Genomic DNA, 26220 nt, shown 5'->3' with positions numbered 1-26220 from the left:
AGCCATGGTAAACATTTGATCCCTTAAGACATCTCCTTACACCTTAACACCAAACTACCTGTAAACGGGGCTCTCGTTTCCATTTTTGTTTTCTTTTCTACAAGCAATTGTGAGGGAAGAATCTTACCAATGAGCAAGCCACCAGTCTTGCAGCACAAATGCCACCTTTAAAAAAATATATATATAAAAATCAACTAATCATTTTTAATTCAACAACTAATGCACGAGTCCATTTTGCAAATAAGAACATACTCACCTGTGCAAGAGCGTTGAGGAGAATGAGGAGGAAGAGAAGCAGGAAGTTAGCGCCCGCTCTGAAATATTTCACATACATTTGCAGGCCGATGTGTCCCTGCGTGCGCCTTTCCTCCGTGGGCTGCGCTGCCTGCACATACACACCGATGCCTGTGTCATTTACCCGGCATCATTGAATAGCGTGCTGCAAGGGAAAGGTAAGTCTGTTCTGCCCTCTAGAGGCTATATGGAAACACAGCACACATTTTCCGTTGTATAGTACACCTGCACAATCTACATCAAAATCCAAAGCAAGAGCTAAATAAAAACAATTTGCCTTCACAACAATTCAAATACTCTATTGACCCTGTCAGATGGGTATAAAATACCTTCACCGAGGAGGTTAAGTTTTCATCAGTGGTTTGGGTTGGTTGGTTGTATTACGGGAAGGCCACAAAAAAAAAAAAAAAAAAAAAGACAAAATACCCTGTGTGGATCCAGAAAGTTGTTAACACTCAATGTTGCATGACCCCTTAGTTTGATTTATCTGAGAATAATGTGTGAATCTTATCAACCCAGTTTAGGCATATGAACATCATGATCATATTGAAATATTTTGAGAATGATGTTGTAATGTTACAGGGAAAATGCATAGTTTTACAAGAATAAAGTAAAATATGAGAGACTTCATTTTTATTAGTAAAGTCATAATACCCTGTGAAAAACCGTATATAATTGTACAGGTGTTGAGGGAACAGAATTTTTTTGTTTTCTAGAAAAATATGTTTCTAACAAAAGTAAATTTGTAATAATGTGAGATAATTCTTGCAATTTTAAATATTAGCAGAGTAAAATTGTAAAATTATGGAAAAGATGCACAGGTTTAAGTCATAATAATGGGGAAAAACAATTTTACATGAACAAAAGAAAAAAAAATCACAATTATCTGACAATAGAAGTTGTAGTATTAAAAGAAAAAGTAACTTTCCAAGAATAATGACAGCATTTTAAAAGACTAAAGTTGGAATAGTCCAAGTAGAATGTAATTTTGAGCATCTTGTCAGCATTTGTAACAAATATCATGCTAATATACATTAACTGATTAATACATGTGCCAGATGTCTTGTTATTATAAAAATTATAATTTGATGAATTCTCAAAATTCTATGTTTAGCTTCTCTAACTCTCCGCAAATGTCATCACTTTACTGAACATTTTGACAAAATGTTTATTAGTGTGGCTGTGGTTTGGAATGGTGTCAAACTTGATTGCGTCACACTGAGAGCTGTGTTACTAACTTTGGCTAAATGAGCAAAAAAAAATAAAAAATTTAAAAGATGCAGTCCAGTGAACTACAACCACAGTAATAAACCAACAGTTTTTTTTAAAATTAATACCCCTCTGTAACATGTCTTATTATATTGACTGTCAAAAACTTCTTTGAACTGTCTGTTCAAATAAATAACAATAGCACCCTGACAATCCAGTTGTACTTACGAATGTGAGTGTCTCCTCCATCAGCGAGTAGCAGGAGGCGGACAGGGACGTCATGGATGAAATAGAATTGTTAGAGAGACTAGAGGGGCAGTACGAGGTTGTGCTCGGTCTTTCCTCCTGGCTGTCCTCCATCTTGAGGAGTGAGGAGAAGTCAAGTCCTGAGCTCTGCAACTCACTGTAACTCCCGTTGGCCACCATTTGCCCCTAACAACATGGAAAACACATGTATCATTTATTTACTGTGGGACATTTTAGTTTTGAACTGGGAAGCCAATTCGCGTCACGGAATGGATTGCGTTTCACTTTAGAGGTTACAAATCTTTCTATTGTAAAACTGCTGAATATGGGCACAATATGGGTGAACTAATGGTTAGCGGTTAGTATGTCTGCTTCACAGTCAACAGGTTCCATGTTTGAATCTCTGCTTGAGCTCTCCTGTGCGGCATTTCCATGCACTCCGGCTTCCTCGCACATCTTACCAAAAACATGTATTGTAGGTTAATTGAAGACTCATAATTGTCCATAAGTGTGAATGTGAGTGTGAATGGTTGTTTATCTATATGTGCCCTGCGATTGGCCAGCAACCAGTCCACAGTGGATCCTGCCTCTTGCCCAAAGTCATCAGCGATAGGCTCCACTGTAACACGTTTGTCATGTTCTGTGTTTTTTGCCTACTGGTGACGTCATTTCTTTTGTTAATTGGCGGGCCACACCTATTGGCAATTAGCTTGGCTCGTACTTAGGTATGGCTCCAATGGAAGGGAGGTGCTGGAGTATTGTGTTGTTCCCACACCTGTGGGGAAGAATATCTGAGTTCGGCCTTGTTACCTCACTTTGTTTCTGTAGGATTCTGTCTCATCGGCCCTTGTGTTTCCATTCGTCTTCATTTTCGGAAGTAATTACAATTTGTTTTAGTCATTCAGTACTTCTGTGATTTTCAGTTTCACGTGTTGGTGGATTCTGTTTTTGCTTCATGCATACCTTCCTTCCACTGTGGCTCCGTCCACTTTTTGCCCTTATTTGTCATTAGTTTTCATTTATCATTCCTTTTGATCGTTGGGTCTCACGCTCTTGTGCTCTTTCTGTTTAAATGGAGTCTGAGTTCATTTTTACAATTGTTTTTGTCTGCTTTGGGGTCAATAATTCTTCCGTTAGCCGACCATAACAACGTTAAAGTGCTCACTCACCTCCTTTAAGACTACAATTTGATGTGCGGCCTTCAGATACTGCAGCTGGTGAGTGACGAGAACACATGGCTTGTTCTTCAGAAGGCCACAAATACACCTGTGGGAAAGAATATCAGAGTTTGAAAATAATAGAAACCAGCTTTTGAGTGTGACGCAGCGCAGTTCTTTTACTCCTCAAAGATGTGCTTGCCGACTTCAGCATCCACAGCACTGAGGGGATCATCCAGCAAGTAGATGTCTGCATCCTGGTACACTGCTCTGAAAAACACACTCAGTCAGAGGACAAGTTGAAAAAGTGGGTGTTTCTTTGTGAGTGTGCACACCTGGCCAAGCTGACTCTCGACTTCTGTCCTCCACTCAAATTGGCCCCTCTGTCTCCGACGGATGCTAAGTCGCCACCTGGCAGCAGCTCCATGTCCTGGACAGGGTCCAAACGCAGCCCTTACCCAGTCATTCCAAGCCGGACTTACTAGAATCTACAGGTCCAAGGAAGCGTGACATAGAACTGGACTAATTCTCACTCTCTTGAGGGCGCAGGCTCTCAGCACTCTGTCATACTTCAAGCGGTTGAGCTCTTTGCCGAAAAGAATGTTGCTTCGGATGGTGCCAGGTAAAATCCAGGGCTGCTGGGAAGCGTAGGTCAGATCCCCTCGAACCTTGACAACGCCGCTTTCTGGGCTTAGCTCTCCCAAGATGGCGCTGAGGAGCGAAGACTGACATACGACGCATCAAATAATCATCACGTGATAAGCGCCATATTAAAGTTAGTAACAATGGCAACTATACCTTCCCTGAGGCAACAGGGCCGATCACAGCAAGCAGCTGATCAGGCCGCACTGTTAATGACACATTCTGTAAGGTTGGGGCCTCTTGCATCTGTCAAGGAAACATACAGGACCTTCAAAACAATAATTCAATGGCGTTCAGGTTTCCCTGCTGTATTAGCAGGCATTTATTTACCCAACTGCATGTGGTAATATTTACCATATTACAGTTACTGATACTGGGGAATGCCAAGAGCTGTCTTAGTAGTTAATTCCTTGTAAGGAAGAGGAGGCAATGCAGTATACAAGGTCTTACAACATGGCAGCTGCTGTCACACTTATACCAAACATTGAGCCACCTCGTGAGATCACAAATATTTGTTAAATAAGAACAGTAGGTGCATAATAAGATTGGATAATGAGCAACATGCTAGGTAAAGCCTTTATTAGGGGGAGCCTTTGTACAAAAGCCTCTGTATAATATTAAATTATATTTATTTTATTAGTTTTAAAATTCATATTTCATCAATTTCCAAAATAAAGCATGTACTGTACCTCCATTTCGTAAGTTTTCTTTCTTTTTTCTCGAAACAAATTTGTTAATATGTTTACAAAATGAAACTCATTAGGGCCCCTGTCACTCACTGGAAGGTAGATCTTTAAATATATTTTTTGGGACACAACTCCATTGTGTTTGTACTTTATGGAATAAGTATTTCTATCCAAATCCTTGCTAACTTTCGTTCTCCCCTTCCAGCAAAGCAAGCACTTTTTGTCTATTATTTTATTTTATTTTTTTCCAATCACTAATTCATTCAGGGCCGGTGTTGTTTAGATGCTTTTATTTTGGAATACTGTGATTGGTTGGTGACCAGGCCAGGGTGTACCTGGCTTCTCACCCAAAGTCAGCTGGCATAAGCTCCAGCCAACCCGTGACCATAATGAGGCTGACAGGCGCTATGGGAAAATGGATGTCTGGGAATGTGCCGCACTGTATACAGCAACGCAACACTCAGACATAGTAAACGTGTTTGCAGCGCATCCATTTAAGGAGCATTTAAGGTCAATTATTCATTCGAGTGGGTGACAAATGGGCAATTAACGCGAACACCTCGTCTATTACAGCAGAGGCAACTTTCTGAGCAAACATGATGTATTATTTCTCACCTTATCCCAGTAGCAAGTCAAATCCTGAATCTTCAACATGCAGTCTTTCTTCTCGGCCACCGGGAGTCCCAGATGCTGAGGAGCAACTTCATCCAGAAGGAGAAAATTCTAACAGGGATCATGCCATCAGCTTCTTTCAGTTGTAATACAGTATTTTGTATAATACAAGTCACTTTTAAAGTATTTCTGTAATAAAAGTGATATACTGTCCACTTACTGGCCACTCCCTTACGTACTTACTCTTCGGCACACACATAATCCAATCGAATAACGTTCACTTTTACTAACACTGTCAGAGAGGTGTTAATTCATCCATCCATCCATTTTCTGAGCCGCTTCTCCTCACTAGGGTTGCGGGCGTGCTGGAGCCTATCCCAGCTGTCATCGGGCAGGAGGCAGGGTACACCCTGAACTGGTTGCCAGCCAATCGCAGGGCACATAGAAACAAACAACCATTCGCACTCACAGTCATGCCTACGGGCAATTTAGAGTCTCCAATTAATGCATGTTTTTGGGATGTGGGAGGAAACCGGAGTGCCCGGAGAAAACCCACGCAGGCACGGGGAGAACATGCAAACTCCACACAGGCGGAGACGGGAATTGAACCCCGCACCTCAGAACTGTGAGGCTGACGCTCTAACCAGTCGGCCACCGTGCCGCAGGTGTTAATTCAACAATGTTTATTATTACCTCCACCAATGATGTTGTGTTTTCGTTGACACTAACAGTCACCAGGTAGGTATGTATTTCACATTTTTATTTTCCCCATTCGATTTTGGGGAGTATCCACTTATTGGTGTAATTGATGCAAGGGCAGACGCTGTAACGTTAATTAAATTGAATCCAGATCTGAATCGGATTGTGCTTCGGAATGTATTTATTTTGATATGACATGGAAAATCCCAATTAACATGTTCATTTACCATTAAAGTGTTTTACACAGCTCTGTATTGCATTTCCCTCAACTGTGCAGGTGTACCCAATGTGGCAGGTGAGATAATACTTTTATTGAACTTGAAATCTGTGTTCTTACTTTAATTCTTCGGATGCTGATGAGGCACTCCGAGGCCTTCTCAATGCCGGAGGGAAAGAAAAGCGTGATGGTGAGTCTGACGGCGCTGTAGAGGGAAAGGGCCATGAAGATGGCGCTGGAAGACAGCTGGTTACCCATCAGCACATAGACGCAAACAGTGATGAACATGATGAGCTTGCTGGCCACGAAGAAAGATGCCATGTTCAAGCCACGCAGGTAAGAGCTTTTCATTATTTTGGCGATTTCCATTCTGTGCCATATCAGAAAAAGTTGTCAGTAGATGCATGGGCGGTTGTATTCATTGAATAGACTGAAGACAGGCTACCTTCGGACTTCATCCACAAGCGTAGCGAAGGGTTTTTCCCACCCGTACATCTTAATAACACGGATCCCAGAGATGACCTCATTCATGGTGCGTATCCTGTCATCAGTCAGGACTGCAGTGTCAGCCCTAGAACGACAGACGCACAGGGCAGTAAAAGTACCAATGCAACAGTTCACAGTACTGTAAGGTACTTTTGATCACTGCCCACCTCAGCGTTGAAAACAGTCTACCAAACATAGTCTGCAGTGGTAGAAGGATGAAGACCACGGCCATTCCCGCAAAGCATGATGGGCCGATCCAATACATCAACAATAGTACTACCCCTGCTGCTTGCAGGGGGGTGATCCACAGAAAGTGCAGATACAAAGTTACCTGGAAGAAAGGGTATATTTTATATATATATTAATAACCTGCAGAATCTCCTGAGAAAAATTCTTCCTTACAAAGACAACAATGCACTGTGCCTGACATGGTTAGAGATGTATTAGTATGATATAATCTAATGTGGTACACATACATAGATAAATGGATAGAGCGAGAGAGAGAGAGAGAGAGATACTGTAGGTGCCTCTTATTAAATTAGAATATCATGAAAAACGAGTTATTTCAGTGGTTCATTTTAAAAAATTACCCTACTAAAATAAATGAACTTTTCTAAGATATTCTAATTTATTGATATGCACCTGTGTGTATGCTTAAAGACCACAATATTAATAACCTGCATAACCTCATGAGAAAAATTCTTCCTTACAAAGACAACAATGCACTGTGCCTGACATGGTTAGAGATGTAGTAGTATGATATAATCTAATGTGGTACACATACATACATAGATAGATAGATAGATAGATAGATAGATAGATAGATAGATATAGAGAGAGAGAAAAGAGAGAGCAAGCGAGAGAGAGATACTGTAGGTGCATCTTAATAAATTAGAATATCATGGAAAACTAGTTGTTTCAGTGGTTCATTTTAAAAAGTTACCCTACTAAAATAAATAAATATGCTTAAAGACCACAATATTAATAATCTGCATAACCTCATGAGAAAAATTCTTCCTTACAAAGACAACAATGCACTGTGCCTGACATGGTTAGAGAGGTATTAGTATGATATAATCTAATGTGGTTTTGTATGATGGAACAGTTTTATACTAATGCAAAATAACCACACAATGATCCACTTTTGCTTGTATCCCACAATTCATTTTCAATAAATTCATTGTAACCATGTTCACCAGAGATATTTTAATAGTTTGTAATAGAATTGGAGATCCCAACATGGGCCAATAGTAACATTTGCCTCAATTTGATCAAGTTATAAAATGTTTCTAATAGATTTGATGGCATTCAAAACTGATATGATTATTGAAACATTTTGTTGAACCTTTATGATACATATATACTATTACAGGAAGTTGGAGGTTGCCCATTGTGGTCATCTGTGATCATACATTTCTAGTCTGACGACATCAATAAAAGTGAACATTTTTATATGCTCTTGTACTGGAACGCATTGGCTTCTACAGGTCTTTTTTCCGATAATTACCTCATCAAATCTGTTGACGTCGTTGGACAACAGATTGACAATTTGTCCCGTCGTTGTTTTCGTCAGCGCCGTGTTGTTAAGACTGAGAGCCTTTTGCAGAAAAACAATTTGTTATATGGAGTAGCCAAAAAGTCAAAGGATACACTCGATAATTTTTGTCCGTCCGTACCTTACGATAGATCATGTGACACATGGCCACCCGGATCTTCATGCCCACTCTTTGGACCTGGTAGAAATAGAGATGGTGGAGGATGGACATCCAGACGGTGGACAGGCAGATGCCCGCTGCGTAGCTGTAAGCCTTGTAGACTGCAGTTGGGCCTGTGGCATCAGGACTCTCAAAGTACTCAATGAGCTTACCAAGTAACACCGGCTGAATGACTTTGATGACTTCCTGTCAACCCGGCAAGTTAGAACACCTGAAATCCATCATTGCCTTCTTTAAGATGGATGCTTTGACTGTACCTCTATTAAGATGTATGTTCCAATGAGCGCGTAGGATCTCCAGTAACACTTTATGAGGACTCTGGTGAGTTTAGGCTGGCGTAGATCTTGTGCCGCAAGTTTAACTTCTTGGTTCCAGTACCTTGGGAAAGCATGAAAAATGTGTGCTCAGTGGCAGACACAAACAGTGCTGACTCCGCATTACAGAAAGTGAGCTAGTGTCCCACTACGAACAGGTCCAATGTTTTGCGTACAGCATAATAGATGTTGTGTGTCGATTATTCACACGGCGTTGTCCATAAATGAATGCCTCACCTCAAATAAAAGTACCCCTTTTCACCTCAGGGAAAAAAAAAAAAAAAAAAAAAAAACTCAATTGTTGGTGTCCTTCTAATTTTGCGAGTACTTACTTGGGTTTACACACAAACACTCAGGCTAGAGCTGTCCTTTCGGGGTGCATGAACCGATGAAGCCCACTCAGATGAGAGGCAAAATGTCTTCTAAGACAACCAGAACAGTTCAATTGTAATTATTTTAATAACCTGATAATACAATGACCTGATTGAATGAGAACAGTCACAGGCATGTACTGTAACTGCTGGTTGTAATGACCTGTTACACTCATACAACAATGGGTCACAGGAGACTTCTTTACATTTCGGATTCATAGTCGGACCCGTTTCATGATACTGGCAAAGTATTTTAGTATTCGAGTATCCTCACAAAACTCTATTGAATAATTGAGTATTCGGATAACCCTAACTCTATATTTTTGTTTGATTAAAGAGCAATTGTGAATACAAAAGAGAAAATAAGACATTTCACTTAACGAATGACCAATTGGGTTCCTGTTTTTATTTCTTAAAGTCACATTGGGCATAGCAGCAAACTGTATTTTCTTGTGCAGAAACCATTCAGACAGATATAAATACATTTCAGTTTAAACTTGTATCAAAAAGAGAAGACATTAATTTTAAAAAATGACCTTCACAATAAAATTTACGGTTCCCCAAGGCATAGAAAATTTCTTGACCATTATTATTATTATTTTTTTTTTTTACTCTAACTACTCGAAATACCAGAGGACTCGTTCTGTTTTAGCCCTACTTCCCAGTATAATAATTTTAATAAAACCTAATATATATTACTGTGAATCATATCAATTATACAATAATTCATATTAAACAAGTGACCAGGAAGAAATGCGACATGTTCAAGAGAAATCATTTGAGCGATTCTATTGATCTTTTTTGGCTAACTTCATTACAGATGTTCAGTTCTGTATCATTATCTCTTATGATTCGGCATTGATTCACCAACATCAAATATCAATACTGCATCTCCACTCTATACTCCCGAGTGTGTAGCCTAACCCTTGCTAGTTAGTCATTTTTTCATATGAAAAGGCCACTGGTTACACACTGTTCCACTGGTGTATGTGCAAGTGAGGGTCCTCAGCTCAAAGAGCTGCTGACAGCGCCATGCTGTTCCCTCATTAGATCCCCCTGACAGCCAAGCCTATTGACCAGACAGCGCGACACTAAATGTCATATGCGACTGTCTGGGGAAGCCAAGACTTTGTACAATGATCTTAATCATTGATGAGATTGTTGAAAAAGTTCTTTTTAATCAACTCAGCAATTTCTTGAACTTAAATGGACTTTTTGACAAATTTCAATCAGGGTTCCGAACTCATCGCAGAACAGGATCTGCTCTTATCCATGTGCTAAATGATAGATATAAGGTTGAATACTGACTCGGGAAAGGTGTCAATTCTGGTCCTGTTGGACCTCAGTGCGGCTTTTGATACGGTAGATCATAATATACTGCTGAACAGGTTGGATACGTGGGTAGGACTAAATGGAACAGTCCTTAAATGGATCAGGTCCTACCTGGAGGAAAGGAGTTATTTTGTAACCATTGGAAGTGCTTAATCTCATCGAATGGCAATGACCTATGGGGTCCCTCAAGGGTCAGTTCTTGGACCCCTCCTGTTCAGCCTGTATATGCTACCCTTAGGTCAAATTCTTCAGAACTTTAATCTTGACTATCATAGCTATGCAGGTGAGACACGGTTATATCTAGCAGTGTCTCCAGTTGACAACAGTTCAATTGAGGTGTTGTGTCACTGTCTAAAACAGATAAATATCTGGATGAGCCAAAATTTTCTTCAATTAAACCACAGCAAAACTGAGATAATTGTTTTTGGCAATAAATTAAAGAGAATTGCTGGTAGTAAATACCTGGAGTCACTCTCTTTAAAAACCAAAGACCAAGTCCGAAACCTTGGTGTTCTGATAGATTCTGACCTGACTTTCAACAGTCATATCAAATCAATTACTAAAACTGCCTTCGACCATCTGAAGAACATATCCAGAGTGAAGGCTTGCATGCGTCAATCAGACCAGGAGAAGCTCATCCGTGCTTTTATCTCAAGTAGACTTGACTATTGTAATGGTCTTCTGACTGGACTCCCTAAAAAGAGCATTAAACAGCTGCAGTTGATTCTGACCAAAACAAAGAGGTCAGAGCATATTACTCCAATTCTAAAGTCTTTACACTGGCTTCCAGTCAGCTTTAGAATACATTTTAAAGTTCTGCTACTGGTGTATAAATCAGTAAACGGTTTAAGTCCTGAATACATGAATGAAATGCTAATGGAATATAAACCCAGTAGGGCTCTGAGATCAACAGACTCAGGTCCAAAGCAAACATGGTGAAGCAGCATTTAGCTATTATGCTGCACACAAATGGAATAAGTTGCCAACAGAAGTGACGTCAGCCCAAAGTGTGCATGTTTTTAAGTCCAGTTTAAAAACTCTTCTTTTTTCCCATGCTTTTTAGAGCATTTCCATTTTTAAATGATATTTCTTGCACTGTATGCTGTTTTAATTGTATTTTTATTGTATTTCACTATTTCTTTTCTCCCTTTGTTTTAAATGTTTATAAGCTGTTTTTTTCTTTGTTTTTAAATGCTTTTAATCATGAAAAGCACGTTGAGTTACCTTGTGTATGAAATGTGCTAGATAAATAAATTTGCTTTGCATTGCTTTGCTAATCTTGGACGTAACATCCTGCTCCTATGCTGCCTAAAGAAAGTCATACAGTCAAAGTCTCTCTGCCAACTAGTCAGAACAGTGTGCTAGACCAGACTGTTTTCGAGTCACAGATCCAGTAATACTTTCTAAATATAGGTGGGTCGAATGTCTACCACATTCACCAACACAATATCACCTTTCCTTAATGGGAGGGGGGTAGTGTTCTGACTATTTATTATGACTTTACAAAAGTAATATGCAATTTTGAGTTACACTATGAGGGGTGTTGATAACATGGTTATTACTGTGGCCGTAGATTGCTTGACATCTTGAAAGCGCACGCAGGCAGGCAGGGAGTCTGGATTGGGTGCAGATTTTAATGGACATGTTGGTGAAGGAAACAGGGGTGATGAAGAAGTGATGGCTAAGTTTGGTATCCTGGAAAGGAACCTGGTGCTGGTGGTGGACTTTGCCAAAAGGATGGAAATGGCTGGCGCAGACACTTTCTTCCAGAAAAGGCAGAAACGTTGGGTGACCTTCAGGAGCGGAGGTAGAAGCACGCAGATGGATTACATCTTGTGCAGAAGATGTGATCAAAAGGTTAACGACTGTCAAGGTAGTGCTAGGGGAGAGCATAGCTAGACAGCATAGGATGGTGGTGCGTAAGATGACTCTGGTGGTGGTGAGGAAGATTAAGAGGACAAAGGCAGAGCAGAGAACCAGGTGGTGGAAGCTGAGAAATGAAGAGTGTTGTGCACTTTTTTGAGAAAAGTTGAGACAGACTCTGTGGTCATGAGGAGCTTCCAGAAGACTGGATCACTACAGCCAAGGTGATCGGAGACAGGCAGGAGAGTGCTTGGTGTATCTTCTGGTAGGAGATGGGAGAAGGAGACTTAATGGTGCAACCGGGAAGTGGAGGAAAGCATACAAGGAAAGAGGTTAGCTAAGTAGAAGTGGAACACTGAGACGACTGAGGAGAGGAGAAAACAATAAATTGAGATGAGACGCAAGGCGAAGGTAGAGGTGGCAAAGGCCAGGTATGCCAGGTTGCACAGTAAAGAAGGAGACAAAAATCTACACAGGTTTGCCAGACAGAGGGATAGAGATGGGAAGGATGTGCAGCAGGTTAGGGTGATTAAGGATAGAGATGGAAATGTGTTGAATGGTGCTAGTAGTGTTCTGAATAGATGGAAAGAATAGACGACAGTTGACAAATGAGGAAAATGAGAGAAAGAAAATTACAAGAGGCAACTGTGGCGGACCAGGAAGTAGCAGTGATTAGGTAGGGGAATGTTAGAAGGGCTCTAAAGACAATGAAAAACGGAAAGGCAGTTGGTCACGATGATATACATGTGAAGGCATGGAAGCATCTAGAAGAGATGGTTGTGGAGTTTCAGGACAGACGTATTTGTATGGTTTCATGCATAGGAAGAATACCACAGATGCATTGTTGGTTTTAACAGTGTTGATGGGGAAATAATGGGTGCTATCTTACCGTAATTAAATTACTTTATTGCAATTAAATTACTTTAATAAATACTGTTAATGGCATGCTTACTCTAACTTTCTCACTGTCCCAGCTATATGGACGGGTATTGTCCAGGGTTCGAGTCCATTTGACTTTTTTTTTTCCCCGTTGCTTGAACATGCTCCTCGTGTATATTCTTCAGGTGCTCCATCAAATTTGTTGTGTTGAAGCATTTAGATGACGTTCCCCATGATGTACTTCAGTTGTGCACAGACTGCAAATAACTAACGTGTTGTTTGTCTGAGACACCACAAAATAGTCCCACACCGACGACATGTTTTTTCACCGACAAGATTGAACAAATTTGATTGGCCGTCAGAGAGTTACAGTACTGCGCTACAAGACGTGTGACAAGGCTCAAAATAAACTAGCTTTTGGATTCATACGTGACACAGACGCGGAGTTAAATGTCTTGTGCGGAGCCGATCGATGACGTCACTGATCGGATCGGCGACTTATGACATGAAAAGCGAAAAATGTCCTTATAATACAGGCGGCGCAATCCAGTCTTGTTGTCGTCGCCACGGTAACGAGTGTATCCGTTTGCATTTGAGTTGACAAGATAAAGCCCAATGATTGTAAAAAAACGGGATGCGGTGGTATCGGAATACAAGGTTTTATTGCAGTAGTCTGATCGTGAAAGAGCAAATTTGTCTTGTAGTCTGATCCGGCATTACGTGTTGTCTGTCTCAGACGTGTTGTCTGTTCCACACCGCCGACATGTTTTTTTGTTGGCCCGCAGATATTTACAGTACTACGTCAAAAGGCTAAAAATAAACTAGCTTTTGGATTCAAAATTAAGGCACACGATGGCGATGCGGAGTAAATCGGTGTAAAGTCTAGTCGTTAAATGAACAGACCCTACACTTTGTCAATCTGTATTATACTTTAGAATGGCACCCCGCCTGTAATGTACTCATTCATAAATGCAACAAAAAAAAAACATAAACATGTTATTAATAAATTAATGTTGGATATTCTTACCACTGTAACTCCTCCCCAAGTCTGTCAGACGCATCTTCAGGGAGGATCCTGTACATGTCATCTTCTTCCAGCGTCCTCTTGTAGCCAATCCTGAACAAGGGATTCAACCACCTACACAGTACAAATATGGTCAATGCCAATACTACTAATAATAACAACAGTAATAATACAACTTTCGCTCTACAGCAGCTAAATTTACCGAAATGTTAAGTTATGCTTGATGCAGTGCAGTTATACACCCCTCTAATCCTCAACAAGAATACATATGTCAGATCTGTCATAGCATCAATCAAAACTGAGCATCATAATCTTGGCAAAGTATGATTTTTTTTTATTTTTATACAGGAGGGTCCTTGACATATACGACATTTCAAAGTCATCTAACGGCGCGCAATTAAATACCTTGGCAGCGGCGTTAGAATATGTTATCACACGGGCAAAAGAAAGCTCGCTCAGATAGGGTCATACTTTTTACATTTTTCATTTCATTGTTTCATATTTATTAGTCACTGATAGTATGGTGATACGTTCGGATTTAGTTCCCAACCAGTGTCTATGTGAATGTTAGTGTGAATGGTTTTGCGTCTCTTTATATTCAGTCATACTATTACAACCACATACACACTTGTCTTTACAGTTGAAACTTGTCTTCCGTGTATGTCCAAAATATGTCGGATATTTTAGGAAGAACAGTCCTCGTCAAGACGAGCAAGTGTGTGTCAATGACGGCTGTCGCAGTTTTCTTACCAGAAGAAAAGCTTGGAGAGAAGATTAGCCTTTGACGACGGATTATCCTTCACGTCTTTACGCAGAGCTTCCATGTCACTGGGAAAGTAACACGGCTACTTTCTCTGCCGCCAGGCTAGTCCAAGAAAGAAACGGGTAAAAAAACAACAACAACAAACAAACAGTGGTGGTCGTGTTTATGTGAACATTACATGTGGCTGCACTGAGGAGAAGGTTAGTTTGACTCTAGTTGAAACCGGCCGGTGAGCGCGTGCAAGGGGCGTGTGTATGTGACGTCACCAAGCCCAGTGCCTGATGTGATTGGTTAGCACAAACGTCCATCAATCGCTCGCTACCACATTCGAGTGGAAAGTTAAAAACAATTACAACAACAGAAGCGACAAATCAAACGTATACGAACAATAAGGTAAGCGTCAGGTTTGTTTGTTTAATTGGGACGTGATTTACATAATAAAACGTTTCAAGCGAAACACAAGTCAAACGTGAGCTGGAGTTTGGCGTCATCCGGTGGTTAATGAGGTAATAGCACAGGACAAACCAAATGACGGGATGAAATGTTGCTGTGACGTAATGAGTGCAAAACTGAAATAATAGAGTTTGGGGCCTTTTTTTTCAATAATATATGGTAATTATGATCAATGCCAGTGTATTACAGCAGTTGGAGAGCATTTTCAATACTAAGCACTAAATTGGGCGGGCCAAGGGCAGTTGCTCACTTGCACGAGGCAGGACCAGCTCCTAGAAATTGGCTAAATTGAGCAAAAATAAATAGAGGGCATGACGTTTGCGAAATTTCTTGATCCTCGGGGTATTGTAATGTAATTAAACCCCCCTGGGAACTGTTTCAAATTGGGGTAAAATGCACAATATGTCTCCTTTATTTATTTATTTTTTTGTACGAAGAATTATTATTTCAGTCACTGATGGTGTAGTGGTACACTCGCCTGACTTTGGTGCAGGCAGCGTGGGTTCAGTTCCCACTCAGAGACGTTGTGAATGTGAGTGCGAATGGTTGTCCGTGCCTATATGTGCCCTGCGACTGACTGGCGACCAGTTCAGGGTGTAGGCCGCCTTTCGCCCGAAGTCAGCTGGGATAGGCTCCAGCGTCCCGCGACCCTAACCAGGATAAGCGGTGTTGAAAATGGAAATGAATTATTATTTCTTATGATCGTCTCTTTCAGCATGATCGCCTGGAAAAAAAAACAAATCAAAATGGACTCCTATTGAATGATCCCTTGTATTCCTCCCTTAAAAAGTTCGAGGCCGCCCCCACCCAAAGGTGGAAATCCTGAGTCATGCTCTTGCCCTGAAATGCACGACAAACTAAAAACTAGACTTTCCTTCCATTGAAACGTGACTGATTACTCTTTGACCATCCTTTGCGTTAATATGACACACGGTATTATTTCTAGACCAAAACATGGGCACGCGAAAGAGGCGCTTTGCCATAGCCGAAAAATAATAACTAAACTTTGATTACTGTTTGACTTGGAGGCCCTTGTGTCCATCCTTGACCATGAGAAATGTCCTGTCTGTAAATCATCTCAGTGAAAACACATGTCCAAAGTGTAATTTACCTGTCCGGGGCGATTGCTTGTATTTCTTCTGCGAAAAAAGAAAAAAGAAAAAACAAGATCACATTCAATAGCGAAAGGCAGCAAATGTCCGGCTTACAGATCCTGGCTCTCATCAGCGGCCTCGGGGGTCTGGGGGCCACCATCGGCGCCACGGTGTCCAACGAATGGAAGGCCACCAGCCGGGCGTCCTCGGTCATCACGGCCACTTGGGTGCTGCAGGGCCTGTGGCACAATTGCGCCGGGAACGCCATCGGCGCTCTCCACTGTAGGCCGCACCACACCATCTTGAACCTGGACGGTGAGTGGCTCATTGTGCTGCTTCTTTATTCCCACTGATATAAAAATTGAGGTTCTCAATGTTCCACCGTACCAAACTGCATGGCACCTTTGTCTCGTTTCATGGTGAAATATCAGTGATGGGAAATATTCATAAATATTGGCATACACGGAACTGCGTCACAAATTTTGGTACATAATCGGAGACCATATTTAGCTACATGTGAGAAACAGCTCTCAGTATGATCCAGTGCTGCAAACGACAAGCACAATTATGAACGTTGTGCAATCAATACCTCTCCCACAACTCAACATTATTATCTTTGAAACGACAGATTATTTAATACCGCTTTATTGAATTTGAATTTGTTGTGTGTATGTGAAGAGGCACTTTGCAGTTGCTCAACAACTCGCAAGATTTTGCTACTGTTCATGTGAAATAATGTGAGGTGTGAGTTATAACATTATAGAATTGTCGATAAGAAACCAATCTTTAAATACAGTAATCTGTCATTTGACGCTAGTTTGGTCTGCCGGTTTTCTTTCTTTTACTTATAATTTATTTTCCACGTTTTACTACTTCGATACTTTTCATCTTCCTTTTTTTCCACTTCCTTTGTCTTTTCTGCATTTTAAAATAATATCTATAAGTCTCAATCCCACTGAGCGGTTTGTATATCTTTTTTTTTTTTTTTTTTTTATGCAAAAAGAAATTCATCATAATTTATAGACGGAGAATAACAGCAGAATTTTTTATTTTCTACTGAAAGTAATAGAGTACTAATACTAAGAGTACTTTTTTTATGAATAGATCTTAAACATGTTATGCTATGCATTGGTTTAGCTGTAGTACAGTTCTTAACATTTTAAAAAATATGTTATTTAAAAAATATATATTTTTGCATGGTTTTGTACTAACATTTAATAAGAGGTGGTCAGATTAGCTATTATGTTAATAACTAAAACTTGTTGAAGTGTGATTTTTATCATGCTGGCGTTCAAATAAATGGATATATGATGCACTTTTTTTTTTTTTTGCATTACACAGCTCGCTAAGAGTTAGCAGTCATGCTGTCAATGAATTATTACAACACTGCTGTGAGGACACGTACAGTATTTAAACATCAGTGACACATTGACTGTGCCCTCGCATTGTGGTATTTTTGCCGTTTTACTGGGGCACCATTGACCAATCCTGACAAAATGTATTATGTACATTCATGTTGGAATAAAATCAGGGCTAAAGGAAATAGTTATAGTAGGGAAAACCCCAAATACATTTCAGATGTTCTAGTAGGCCTTTCCTGACATTTTGTTGTTCGTTTTCTAGCTGCATCCTGAACGTTTTGTGCTAACACTAATATTGCTATTTGGAACTGTTCATAATTGTTTTCACCTTCTCTAAGGCCCCAGTTGCCTCTGAAAAAAAATACTGTAGGTATGGTGTTCTTTTGCGTTTTGCGTTAAACATACATTTTGTTAATATGTCCAACCTCCAAAACAAAATCTACCATACATGACTGACATGGAACAGACGTGTGTATATCCACTGTAGCTTCAACAGTGGTCTGCAGATGGGATGATAAGACGCATCCAAGTGATGCGAACGCCTTGCAAGAATCTGCTCAATGCTGTTGTGTTGCCTTCAGCACGACGGGGGAGGAGAAGAAACAAGCATGCAACCGGTGTGTAACGCAAGAATCTCGGTTGTTACTCATTAGTCAAACTGAGCGTATCGGTCATTCAGACTCTTGCTGGAATCTTAAACGTCATTAGCGGCGCCATCATCCTTGAGCGAGAAAGGTTGGCAAGGGAGGGGGATGACAAAACGTCGGCCCAATTGTTGAAGTTCAGGTCCAAACTCCTCGCGGCAGAATACGACAGTCCACAACACATTAACCAACTTAGCGTCGCACATCCTGGCTACTTTTTCAACCGCCTGGGAACCATTAATCAATCTTTGCTCCCGCCGACGTGGTCGGAGCGGAGTCATTCGGAGCAGCATGTATCAGGAGATCCTGGCCTTTGCGCTCGCCACCTCGGGATGGGTTCTGGTGTCGTCCACCCTGCCGACAGATTATTGGAAGGTGTCCTCGCTGGACGGGACGGTCATCACAACGGCGACCTACTGGTCCAACCTGTGGAAGACATGCGTCACCGACTCCACCGGGGTGTCCAACTGCAAAGACTTTCCCTCCATGCTGGCGTTGGATGGTCAGCTGCGCTTTTGCCTTCTGCAAGTCTTACGGACCTTCACGTTGTGTCGTTTAACATTTTTCTCCCATTTAAAACCTCAAATCGAAGGGAAAATGTGCCAGTCACGCAGTCAACCCCTTTCCTTTCAAATGTGTCAATGTTTAGCAGCAGTTGACTGATTCTTAAAGCCTATAAAGGTGATTGAGGCGGTTTCGACCACGGCTCACTAGTTCCGAGCTAATATTTGCCTCTAAATCTCATCTCGTGACTAATTTTACCGCACGCTTTATGTGCACGTTCGTCAAAAGGTCAATAGGTCGTTGATCTCGCGCTGATTGTTTGTGTTTGCACAGGTTACATCCAGGCCTGCAGGGGGCTGATGATTGCAGCAGTGTGTCTGGGCTTTTTCGGTACCGTCTTCGCCCTGGTGGGAATGAAGTGTACCAAAATAGGAGGAAGTGACAAGAGCAAAGCCAGGATCGCGTGCTTCGCAGGTTTCAATTTTATCCTCAGCGGTACGAAAGTCCACCATCATCCTCCTTTTTTATTTTTTCCCCTGCTATTTCTCCTTGTCACAGCAAGAAACCTGTTCATTTGGAAGGATACGAGACACAAGTTGGCCAAGCATGCAGAGTAAAGGTCAAGTTCATGTCATCCACTGTTAAATAAATACTGCCACTAAAAAGTGTGCACAGTAGGCTACTGTTTATCCAAATTGTGAGAGCGTTTTCATTTTTCTGAAAATAATACTGTTTTTGCATTGAGTAGGGGTTTTGTAATTTACCCCAAATAACTCACACCTCATAAATCACAACTTCAGTCTCTGGTTGGTTTTCCTCAGGTGTGGTGGTTTCTCGAATCATTGAATCATTATGTACATATTTTTTTATATTCCTTTATTTAAGTGCAGTGTTACTGTTCAAAGTGCTCATGTTACAATGGCTTGCAATAATATTGAATATACATTTTAGGAATAAAACCGCTGCCTCGTTTTTTTCGATGAACACCCAGTCCTACTACGCTACCTTATTCGAATGTTTTCATTACGGTGGTAATTGGAAAGCAAAGTATTTTGTCGGTGGTATTTGGTGTAAAACGTTTGAAGATGTCTGATTCTCTGTGCAGTTGAGTCTCTCTTCTCAAAGCACCTCCAACTGCTACAGTTTATGACTTAATACAGTGTGTTATGCGTTGTTCTTCCTCAGGTCTGTGCTCCCTTTCAGCATGTTCCATCTATGCGCATCGGATAACCTCGGAATTTTTCGACCCCATGTTTGTGGCGCAGAAGTGAGAAGCATTTTTCACGTGTTAAAATGATTTCCAATGAGTCACATTTTTAAAAAAAAGTCCTTTTGGCTGTCTTTTAGGTACGAGCTTGGAGCGGCGCTCTTCATTGGCTGGGCAGGTTCTGTCCTTTGTGTTCTCGGCGGAGGTGTGCTCTGCTTCTCTGTGGCAGACTGCAAGAAAAGGTCAGTCCTCTATGCGCATGATACACGACGACATTTCGTTCGGTAAACCTGCACAATCTGATTAGATCCAACGCAAAAAATGCTGCCATTTGATTATTTCCTTTTACTGGATCTCATTAAGGGTAAATGGCTTCTGGATGATTAAGCAGCGCTGTGTGTTTGTCCACCCACAGTCATAGAGGTTATGTCTATAGAGGCGCTGCCTCACATTCGCATGTCTCCTCCTACCAAAGAGGAAGAGGACAGTCTGTGAGCCAAAGGCCGCCTCCGGACTACAGCAGCTCCTCCAGGGCCCACAACTTTGATAAGAACGTATACGTGTGAATGGTGTGAATATTAAGAGCCGCCGTGTGGAGAGTCATGTAAGATAGTGTGAAGAAAAGATAACGGCACACCGGAGGAAACATTTTTGTTGAACACCAGGTGAATTTGTTATTGATATTCACATTGAAATGTCATTCAGGTCCAGTGGAAAGTAGGTCTGTCTTGAGTTTTTTTTTTTTTTTTTTCCTTTTTTTTTCTCCAAACTCAACACAAATGAATAAAAAAAATAGAGATATCAAAGTTTGGCTTTAAAAATTTTTTTTTTAAATTAAATAACACAACAAAAATATTTTCTTCTGCATAGAAATCATGTAGCTCCAAGTTTTTTGTTTTACTAGTTTTTCTTATCAACAAAGGTTGCAATATTTTACACAGAACACAAAAAAATCTTTTTCTTTTTGTTTTTCTTTCTTTTCTTTTTTGTTTCAAACCATGCAGGCTACAGGTATTCCTAACTTTTATGAGTATTTATTTCACTTTTCAAAACAGTGTATTTTGGGATTAAAAATACAACCAATGTGTTTTACATTTTTATGGGGAAAGAAATACACGTTTAGGTTTTTCCCCAAACACAACAGAAGCCAATATCTTTGGGATGGAAAAAAAACACACAATTATAGATTAATTTTGCTATTTTTACCTCACAATAATAAAAATAGATTTTGTTTATGTATTTAAATAAAATATGTATTTCCAAGTGTTGAAATTATTTTAGCGTCTCTCAAACAGGTTTTTTTTTCCCTTTGACTAAATAAACAAGATGGTTGTTCTTTCTTTTGCAATGCATGTATTGCCAAATTGTGCACGTTTTTTTTTTCTTCTTCTTCTTATCCCCAACTGTTGCACTTTTTTGACATTTTGTTGAAAAACGATAACATTTATCTTGTATTTAATAATACATTAAAAACAATTCAAATTCATTTATCAAAAATCATTGGACACCCCCTGGACATCATTTGCTATGATGCGATATGATATGCATTAACCAGTTTGTTTAAATGAATTAATTCACACTCAAATTCTAAGGGAATGGTCATTTCTATTTATTCTATATTTTATATTTTGCTGGTTGTATGTTATATTTACTTTAAACAGGCTGCAATGTGTCAAGCACATTCATGGTGAAACCATTATTGTTTTGTACTATGGCATGATATTTAAAAAAAAAAAAAAGTACATTGGTGATAGTTTGTGAATTGTCGTGCTTTTTTGCTTCGTCTTGGTGTCATACTGTCAGGATAGTCCACGAGTGGTTAGTATGTCTGTCTCACAGTTCTGAGGTTCTTGGTTTGAATCGCCATCTCTAAAATGAAAATCTAATATTCTTCAGAAACTTATGTTACTATAACGGTGTGGCTATTCATTGGACTTGAAGTACTTCAACTTTAAAGAAAAAAGACAAAACTTTTCCCCACTAGTGCTACTGGTCAAAAGTGGACACACACACATATATACACGTATATAAACACGTGGACAAAATTTTGAACGGATGAAAACCCACAGTGGTCACAGACAACTTGAATCTGACAAATAATACATCAAGATTTCATGCAAATTAAACAATGAAAATCAGACATTGCTTTGAATAGTAGTCCAAAAGAATTATTTTTAAAAAACAACTCAAGAAACAGAAAAAGGAATAATGTAATAATAATGAAAAGTGTGATTCTGTTTTCTTAATATTTTTATTTTCCAGTCAAAAAACATAATGCGCTATCTTTAAATATTTTAGCTTTTTCTCATAATCTTATGATGCGGCAGTGTTTGATTTTATTCTTACAATATGCGGTAGACTGATTTGAAATGTGGAACAGACCACAAATGGCTCCCAAGCCAGACTTTGGACACCCCCGGTCTTTATGTACTTTTTGTTTGTGATTGGCTGGCGACCAGTGCAGGGTGTACCCGACATCTTACACCAAAGGTCAGCTGGGATAAACTCCAGCCCACCCGTCACCCTGATGAGGACAAGCGCAATAGAAAATTGATGGATGGGTAAGCATGGAGAACTTGTGTCATGGCACACTCCTGTACGTTTACAGTAAACAGCCAGCACTCAGGTAAGGCGCCCTCATCAACACCGATGACACATCGCACAAACACGCAGTCGGGTGCTCACAGTTCCGCCATCACACATCCCTCATCACACCAACCGAATGTCTGTTTAGAAGATCTCCAACTCAAACTGTACGGATTTTTTCTTATGGTGATGCGGAAACGTCTGATCCAAGTGAGCGGCTTCTTGATTTCCACGCTGGGCTGGCTCTTTGTGCTGTGCACCATGGCCATGGACTTCTGGAGGATCGCCCAGATCGGAGGCCAGGGCGGCTCGTTCATCATCAAGGTGGCCTGGTACTGGTCCAACCTGTGGAAGGACTGCTTCACCGACTCCACGGCCGTCACCAACTGCAGAGACTTCTCTGTGCTCTGGAGTGTCACACGTAAGACTTTGTTCGTCATGTTTATGATCTGGAGCTTATCCCGACTGACACGCCTCAAAAATCAATCGCAGGGCAGCTATTATGTACTGTACATGTCGATCGATCGATCGATCGATAGATAGATAGATAGATAGATAGATAGATAGATAGATAGATAGATAGATAGATAGATAGATAGATAGATAGATAGATAGATAGATCGAACCCATCCTTCAACTATATTTGAATCTATGAAATAATAATACATATTCGGTGTCCATTTTTTTTCATGGGCGACATCGAAGTTATGGTTTCCCTCGTTATGAGTGAACCCATGTAAACGTATGATGGCCTCATATTATTACATATACTAGTTTCGAGATCAGTAGCCAGTAAAACTGTTTGTTCAAGGATTATTCAATTTGCTTTAAAAGTGGTATTGGTAATAAAAAAAAAATGCTTTCAATAGCTCAACGTTTTAAAATGTGAAGACGATAAACATGAAGGCGATGCACATGGTTTGATTTGCGGGCCAGATAAAATGAAGTGACGGGCCAGATTTGGCCCCCGGGCCTTGAGTTAGACACCCCCGCTTATGAGAATAACATAAATTGAATACATTTAAATGTAATTACTGCTCTGTATTATATATAAAAGAAAGACACAGGAAAAACTACTGATATCTTTGGAATTCCTGCACCTTTCCACTCACCTCCGTTATTATTTTCTCCTGTGAATGTTTTCACTTTTATGTTTGTTTTGTTGTTGTTGTTGTTGAATCTTTTGTGCCAACGCCGTCTCAAAGCGTTCATCCAGGGTGTGCGAGGCTTGCTGATGTGCGGCCTAACTCTGGGCTTCTTCGCCGCCATCTTGTGCTTCCTGGGCATGGAGTGCACGTACCTGGGAGGAGACGAGCAGAGCAAGGACAAGATGCTTTTCGCCGGCGCGGTTTTTCATTTCGTGGGTGGTGAGTCGGTCAGGCGGACCTTAAATTATCACCCTGCCGCTGTTCTGCCCTCACGCGCTGCTCTGTCCGCAGGACTGTCTGATATTACGGCCTACTGCTTATACATCAACAGGGTTGCCAGGAACGTCTTTGCTCCCAACTTAGCACCTGGACTCTTACGGTACAATTTTTTTTTAAATGACCTTTTAATATTAAACGTTATAAATGTCCAATGAAAAGTAATTTTGCGAGTGTAATGAAAATGAAATTTCATGGCTTCGACATGATCACCATTTTTTTTTTTTTTTTGTCTTTAGACATGGTGAAGCAGCATGTGGCTTATCATACAAGGTTTTTTCTTCAGTGTATCCAAAACACAACGAAAATGGGATTTTATTGTGTTTTGGATGAAAACAAAAAAACTCCAATTTTGGAGATATATACATGTACGCTTATAATGTACTTTATCTGTATTTGAATTTTCTCCAAGTAGCACTTACACATATAGTAGGTGTCCAATGAAAACAATGTGTCACTATTTTTTTAAAAGTATTTCTGGCAAAAAGAAAATCAATCAGAATTTGGAGTAATCGACTCAGATTGACCTATATTTCTGTCCCATGAAAATTATGTAACTACAAATATAGTTTGTGAACGTGAACATGAGTTTCAGTTAAATTTACAAAATTGTGAGGTACATGTGAGGTACTTTTTTTGTTTTGTTTAACATTGTAACTCACTCCAAGTGTGACTTATACATATTGTTGCTGTCCAATGAAAAACATGTACCGGTATCTACTGTCACGTACGTGGTTAGGGCGAAGGGGAAGAACGCAAGGCAAGAACATGGTGGACCCAATTGCAGGGAAGCAGGGAGGCAAGGCAGGAGTGCGGGAATCTCAAAATAATATTTACCCACAATGATAAAAACAACTGGCGACTATGACATGGCAAGACGTGACAACGACAATGAACCGACAAGAACTGAACGAAACCAGGGAACTAAATACAAACAAATTGACGAGACAACGAGGAACACCTGGACAAGACACGAGTGGCTGGAGAGAGCTGATTGGTCGACACAAAGTAGACGAGAACAGGTGGACACAACAACCTAATGAGCACACGACAAACATGGAACACAGGAAAACATGGAACAAAACTAAACACAACCCAAACCAAAACACAGACCATGACATCTACATGTTTTTCTCCAATTTTTGTTCTTTTTATCTGGAACAGAAAAACATAAACATAAAAAGTAATGTTGCTTCTTCTCGATAACAACAGATATGTCTGCCTTTCCATGTGAGTAATGTCTTTTTCATAACTCCAGGTACGATTTGGGCCCTCCCATATTTCTCGGATTGGTTGGAAGTTTTCTCATCCTTACAGGATCTCTTTTTTATGCAGCCACTGTGTTCAGAGTACTCATACCTAATCGGTATGCCAACATTGTATACATTTCTTTATCTGCAATTAAGAAGGTCATATCTCCTGATTAACATTTATTCCCGCACAGTCGAGTGATTTATGCCTACGGAGGGGCCACGTACATGGACCCTCGCTCACGAGGAAGAAGCATGTACACCGGCTACTACAGACCCAACAGGCTGTACGGAACTTATTACGGCTCGGGAAGATCCAGCAGCTCCAAAATATCCAAACTCTCTGCCACAACACCAGAGAAGTTTTCTGAAAGGGATGCGTTTGTGTAATGTCTGTAAATGGTTTCCTCCCAAGTGCATTGTGTATGACGGAGGATTAGGGCCACGCTGAAAGAAAACAATAGTCACATTATGTTGGGCGGAGGGGCGGGGGAGTCGTAATGTTAAGAGAAAAATTGACTACAAAGAAAACGTAAAAAAAAAAAAAAAAAAAAAAATGTTTTGACATGTGAATCGAAATTCCCACACAAACATAAATAGTCCACAAATGACATGGAATCTGTTTACCCTTCACTTGCCAACATAAAAGTGATTTCAATAAAGAATATTTAAAATGTATCCAAATTTGTACTCGCTTCATTCGTTTATTTTGTTTCGAGATGCTTTAATAGATCTTTTTTTTTTTTCATGCAAACATCATGCACATGAAGAAATTGTGATTAAAATGTCCAGAGTAATTTAAAATGATTAGTGAGCTAATTGTAATTAAAATGATGTCCTTGTAATTACGGTATATCATTGTGATTGTACTAACAGTGTATTCGAATTTATTCAGTTTCACAGCAAAATGCACTTTTTGGTTGGGGCAATAACGCATTTACAGTTCGATAATCATATTGTACGCACTATGGTAAGTAATAGACTACAGTGTAGTCTATAATAATAGATTAGTAGACTCTTACAACAAAGTTTTGATTTCATTCTTTCCTGTTTGGCAGTAAGCCTGCTAATGTTTAAAAATGACTCATAGAATAATGAAACATGTTATGATATGGTGATTGCCTTATGTAATCAATAACTGACTGCTATTATTCAAGATTATGTTAATTCAGTATAATTTGTCCATTG

At 40.1% G+C, this 26220-nt stretch overlaps 3 protein-coding genes across 14 annotated transcripts in view; 2 read left to right on the top strand and 1 right to left on the bottom strand.

Annotated features, from left to right (window-relative positions):
* Positions 1–14717, bottom strand: part of LOC133486647 (ATP-binding cassette sub-family C member 4-like) — a 56340-nt gene extending 41623 nt beyond the window's left edge. The window contains exons 1-18 of one of the 5 annotated variants that reach the window (XM_061792108.1): positions 14688–14707; positions 14497–14611; positions 13750–13860; positions 8221–8341; positions 7925–8149; positions 7756–7845; positions 6416–6579; positions 6208–6333; positions 5883–6132; positions 4850–4957; positions 3705–3794; positions 3440–3631; positions 3242–3336; positions 3090–3176; positions 2919–3015; positions 1732–1935; positions 257–385; positions 128–165 (exon numbers count right to left, since the gene is read on the bottom strand). In XM_061792108.1, coding sequence (XP_061648092.1) covers positions 128–165; positions 257–385; positions 1732–1935; positions 2919–3015; positions 3090–3176; positions 3242–3336; positions 3440–3631; positions 3705–3794; positions 4850–4957; positions 5883–6132; positions 6208–6333; positions 6416–6579; positions 7756–7845; positions 7925–8149; positions 8221–8341; positions 13750–13860; positions 14497–14570 — 2201 coding nt within the window. In that variant the 5' untranslated portion in view covers positions 14571–14611; positions 14688–14707. Of the gene's footprint in view, positions 1–127; positions 166–256; positions 386–1731; positions 1936–2918; positions 3016–3089; positions 3177–3241; positions 3337–3439; positions 3632–3704; positions 3795–4849; positions 4958–5882; positions 6133–6207; positions 6334–6415; positions 6580–7755; positions 7846–7924; positions 8150–8220; positions 8342–13749; positions 13861–14496 lie in introns of those variants that run through there. The other 4 variants (XR_009791092.1, XM_061792111.1, XM_061792110.1 and 1 more) reach the window with 4 other exon arrangements.
* Positions 14718–16031: 1314 nt separating this feature from the next.
* On the top strand, positions 16032–22351 carry LOC133486652 (claudin-10-like). Of its 8 annotated transcripts, none has more exons than XM_061792122.1 (6): positions 16032–16371; positions 18899–19039; positions 19124–19178; positions 19751–19832; positions 19913–20014; positions 22232–22351. In XM_061792122.1, exons 1-6 carry the CDS (start codon positions 16158–16160, stop codon positions 22274–22276), a joined length of 639 nt encoding a protein of 212 aa, XP_061648106.1. In that variant the 5' UTR covers positions 16032–16157; the 3' UTR covers positions 22277–22351. The 8 variants fall into 8 exon arrangements, with proteins under 8 accessions (XP_061648106.1, XP_061648108.1, XP_061648105.1 ...); XM_061792124.1 differs by lacking the exon at positions 22232–22351 and adding an exon at positions 20136–20308 and having other exon boundaries at positions 16035–16371; XM_061792125.1 differs by lacking the exon at positions 22232–22351 and adding an exon at positions 20188–20325 and having other exon boundaries at positions 16040–16371.
* Positions 22352–22547: 196 nt separating this feature from the next.
* cldn10l2 (claudin 10-like 2) lies at positions 22548–25716 on the top strand. Its single transcript, XM_061792117.1, has 5 exons — positions 22548–22779; positions 23564–23725; positions 23798–23885; positions 25041–25148; positions 25227–25716. Exons 1-5 carry the CDS (start codon positions 22548–22550, stop codon positions 25420–25422), a joined length of 786 nt encoding a protein of 261 aa, XP_061648101.1. The 3' UTR covers positions 25423–25716.
* The last annotated feature ends 504 nt before the right edge of the window (positions 25717–26220 follow it).

The sequence above is a fragment of the Phyllopteryx taeniolatus genome, chromosome 12, assembly GCF_024500385.1.
Source record: "Phyllopteryx taeniolatus isolate TA_2022b chromosome 12, UOR_Ptae_1.2, whole genome shotgun sequence".
Taxonomy (NCBI): Eukaryota; Metazoa; Chordata; class Actinopteri; order Syngnathiformes; family Syngnathidae; genus Phyllopteryx; species Phyllopteryx taeniolatus.
Note: the sequence above shows the minus strand (reverse complement) of the source record. Positions and strands in the feature narration are given on the sequence as shown.

What these genes read in the sequence shown, in the direction of transcription:
- LOC133486652 (XM_061792126.1), top strand. Translation starts at nt 16,158, where the DNA reads ATGTCCGGCTTACAGATCCTGGCTCTCATCAGCGGCCTCGGGGGTCTG. An exon ending in CACCATCTTGAACCTGGACG is followed by an intron (nt 16,372 to 18,898) that starts GTGAGTGGCTCA and finishes GTGTTTGCACAG; the next exon opens with GTTACATCCAGGCCTGCAGG. An exon ending in CCCATGTTTGTGGCGCAGAA is followed by an intron (nt 19,833 to 19,912) that starts GTGAGAAGCATT and finishes GCTGTCTTTTAG; the next exon opens with GTACGAGCTTGGAGCGGCGC.
- cldn10l2 (XM_061792117.1), top strand. Translation starts at nt 22,548, where the DNA reads ATGCGGAAACGTCTGATCCAAGTGAGCGGCTTCTTGATTTCCACGCTG. An exon ending in GGTTTTTCATTTCGTGGGTG is followed by an intron (nt 23,726 to 23,797) that starts GTGAGTCGGTCA and finishes CTCTGTCCGCAG; the next exon opens with GACTGTCTGATATTACGGCC. An exon ending in TTAGCACCTGGACTCTTACG is followed by an intron (nt 23,886 to 25,040) that starts GTACAATTTTTT and finishes TCATAACTCCAG; the next exon opens with GTACGATTTGGGCCCTCCCA.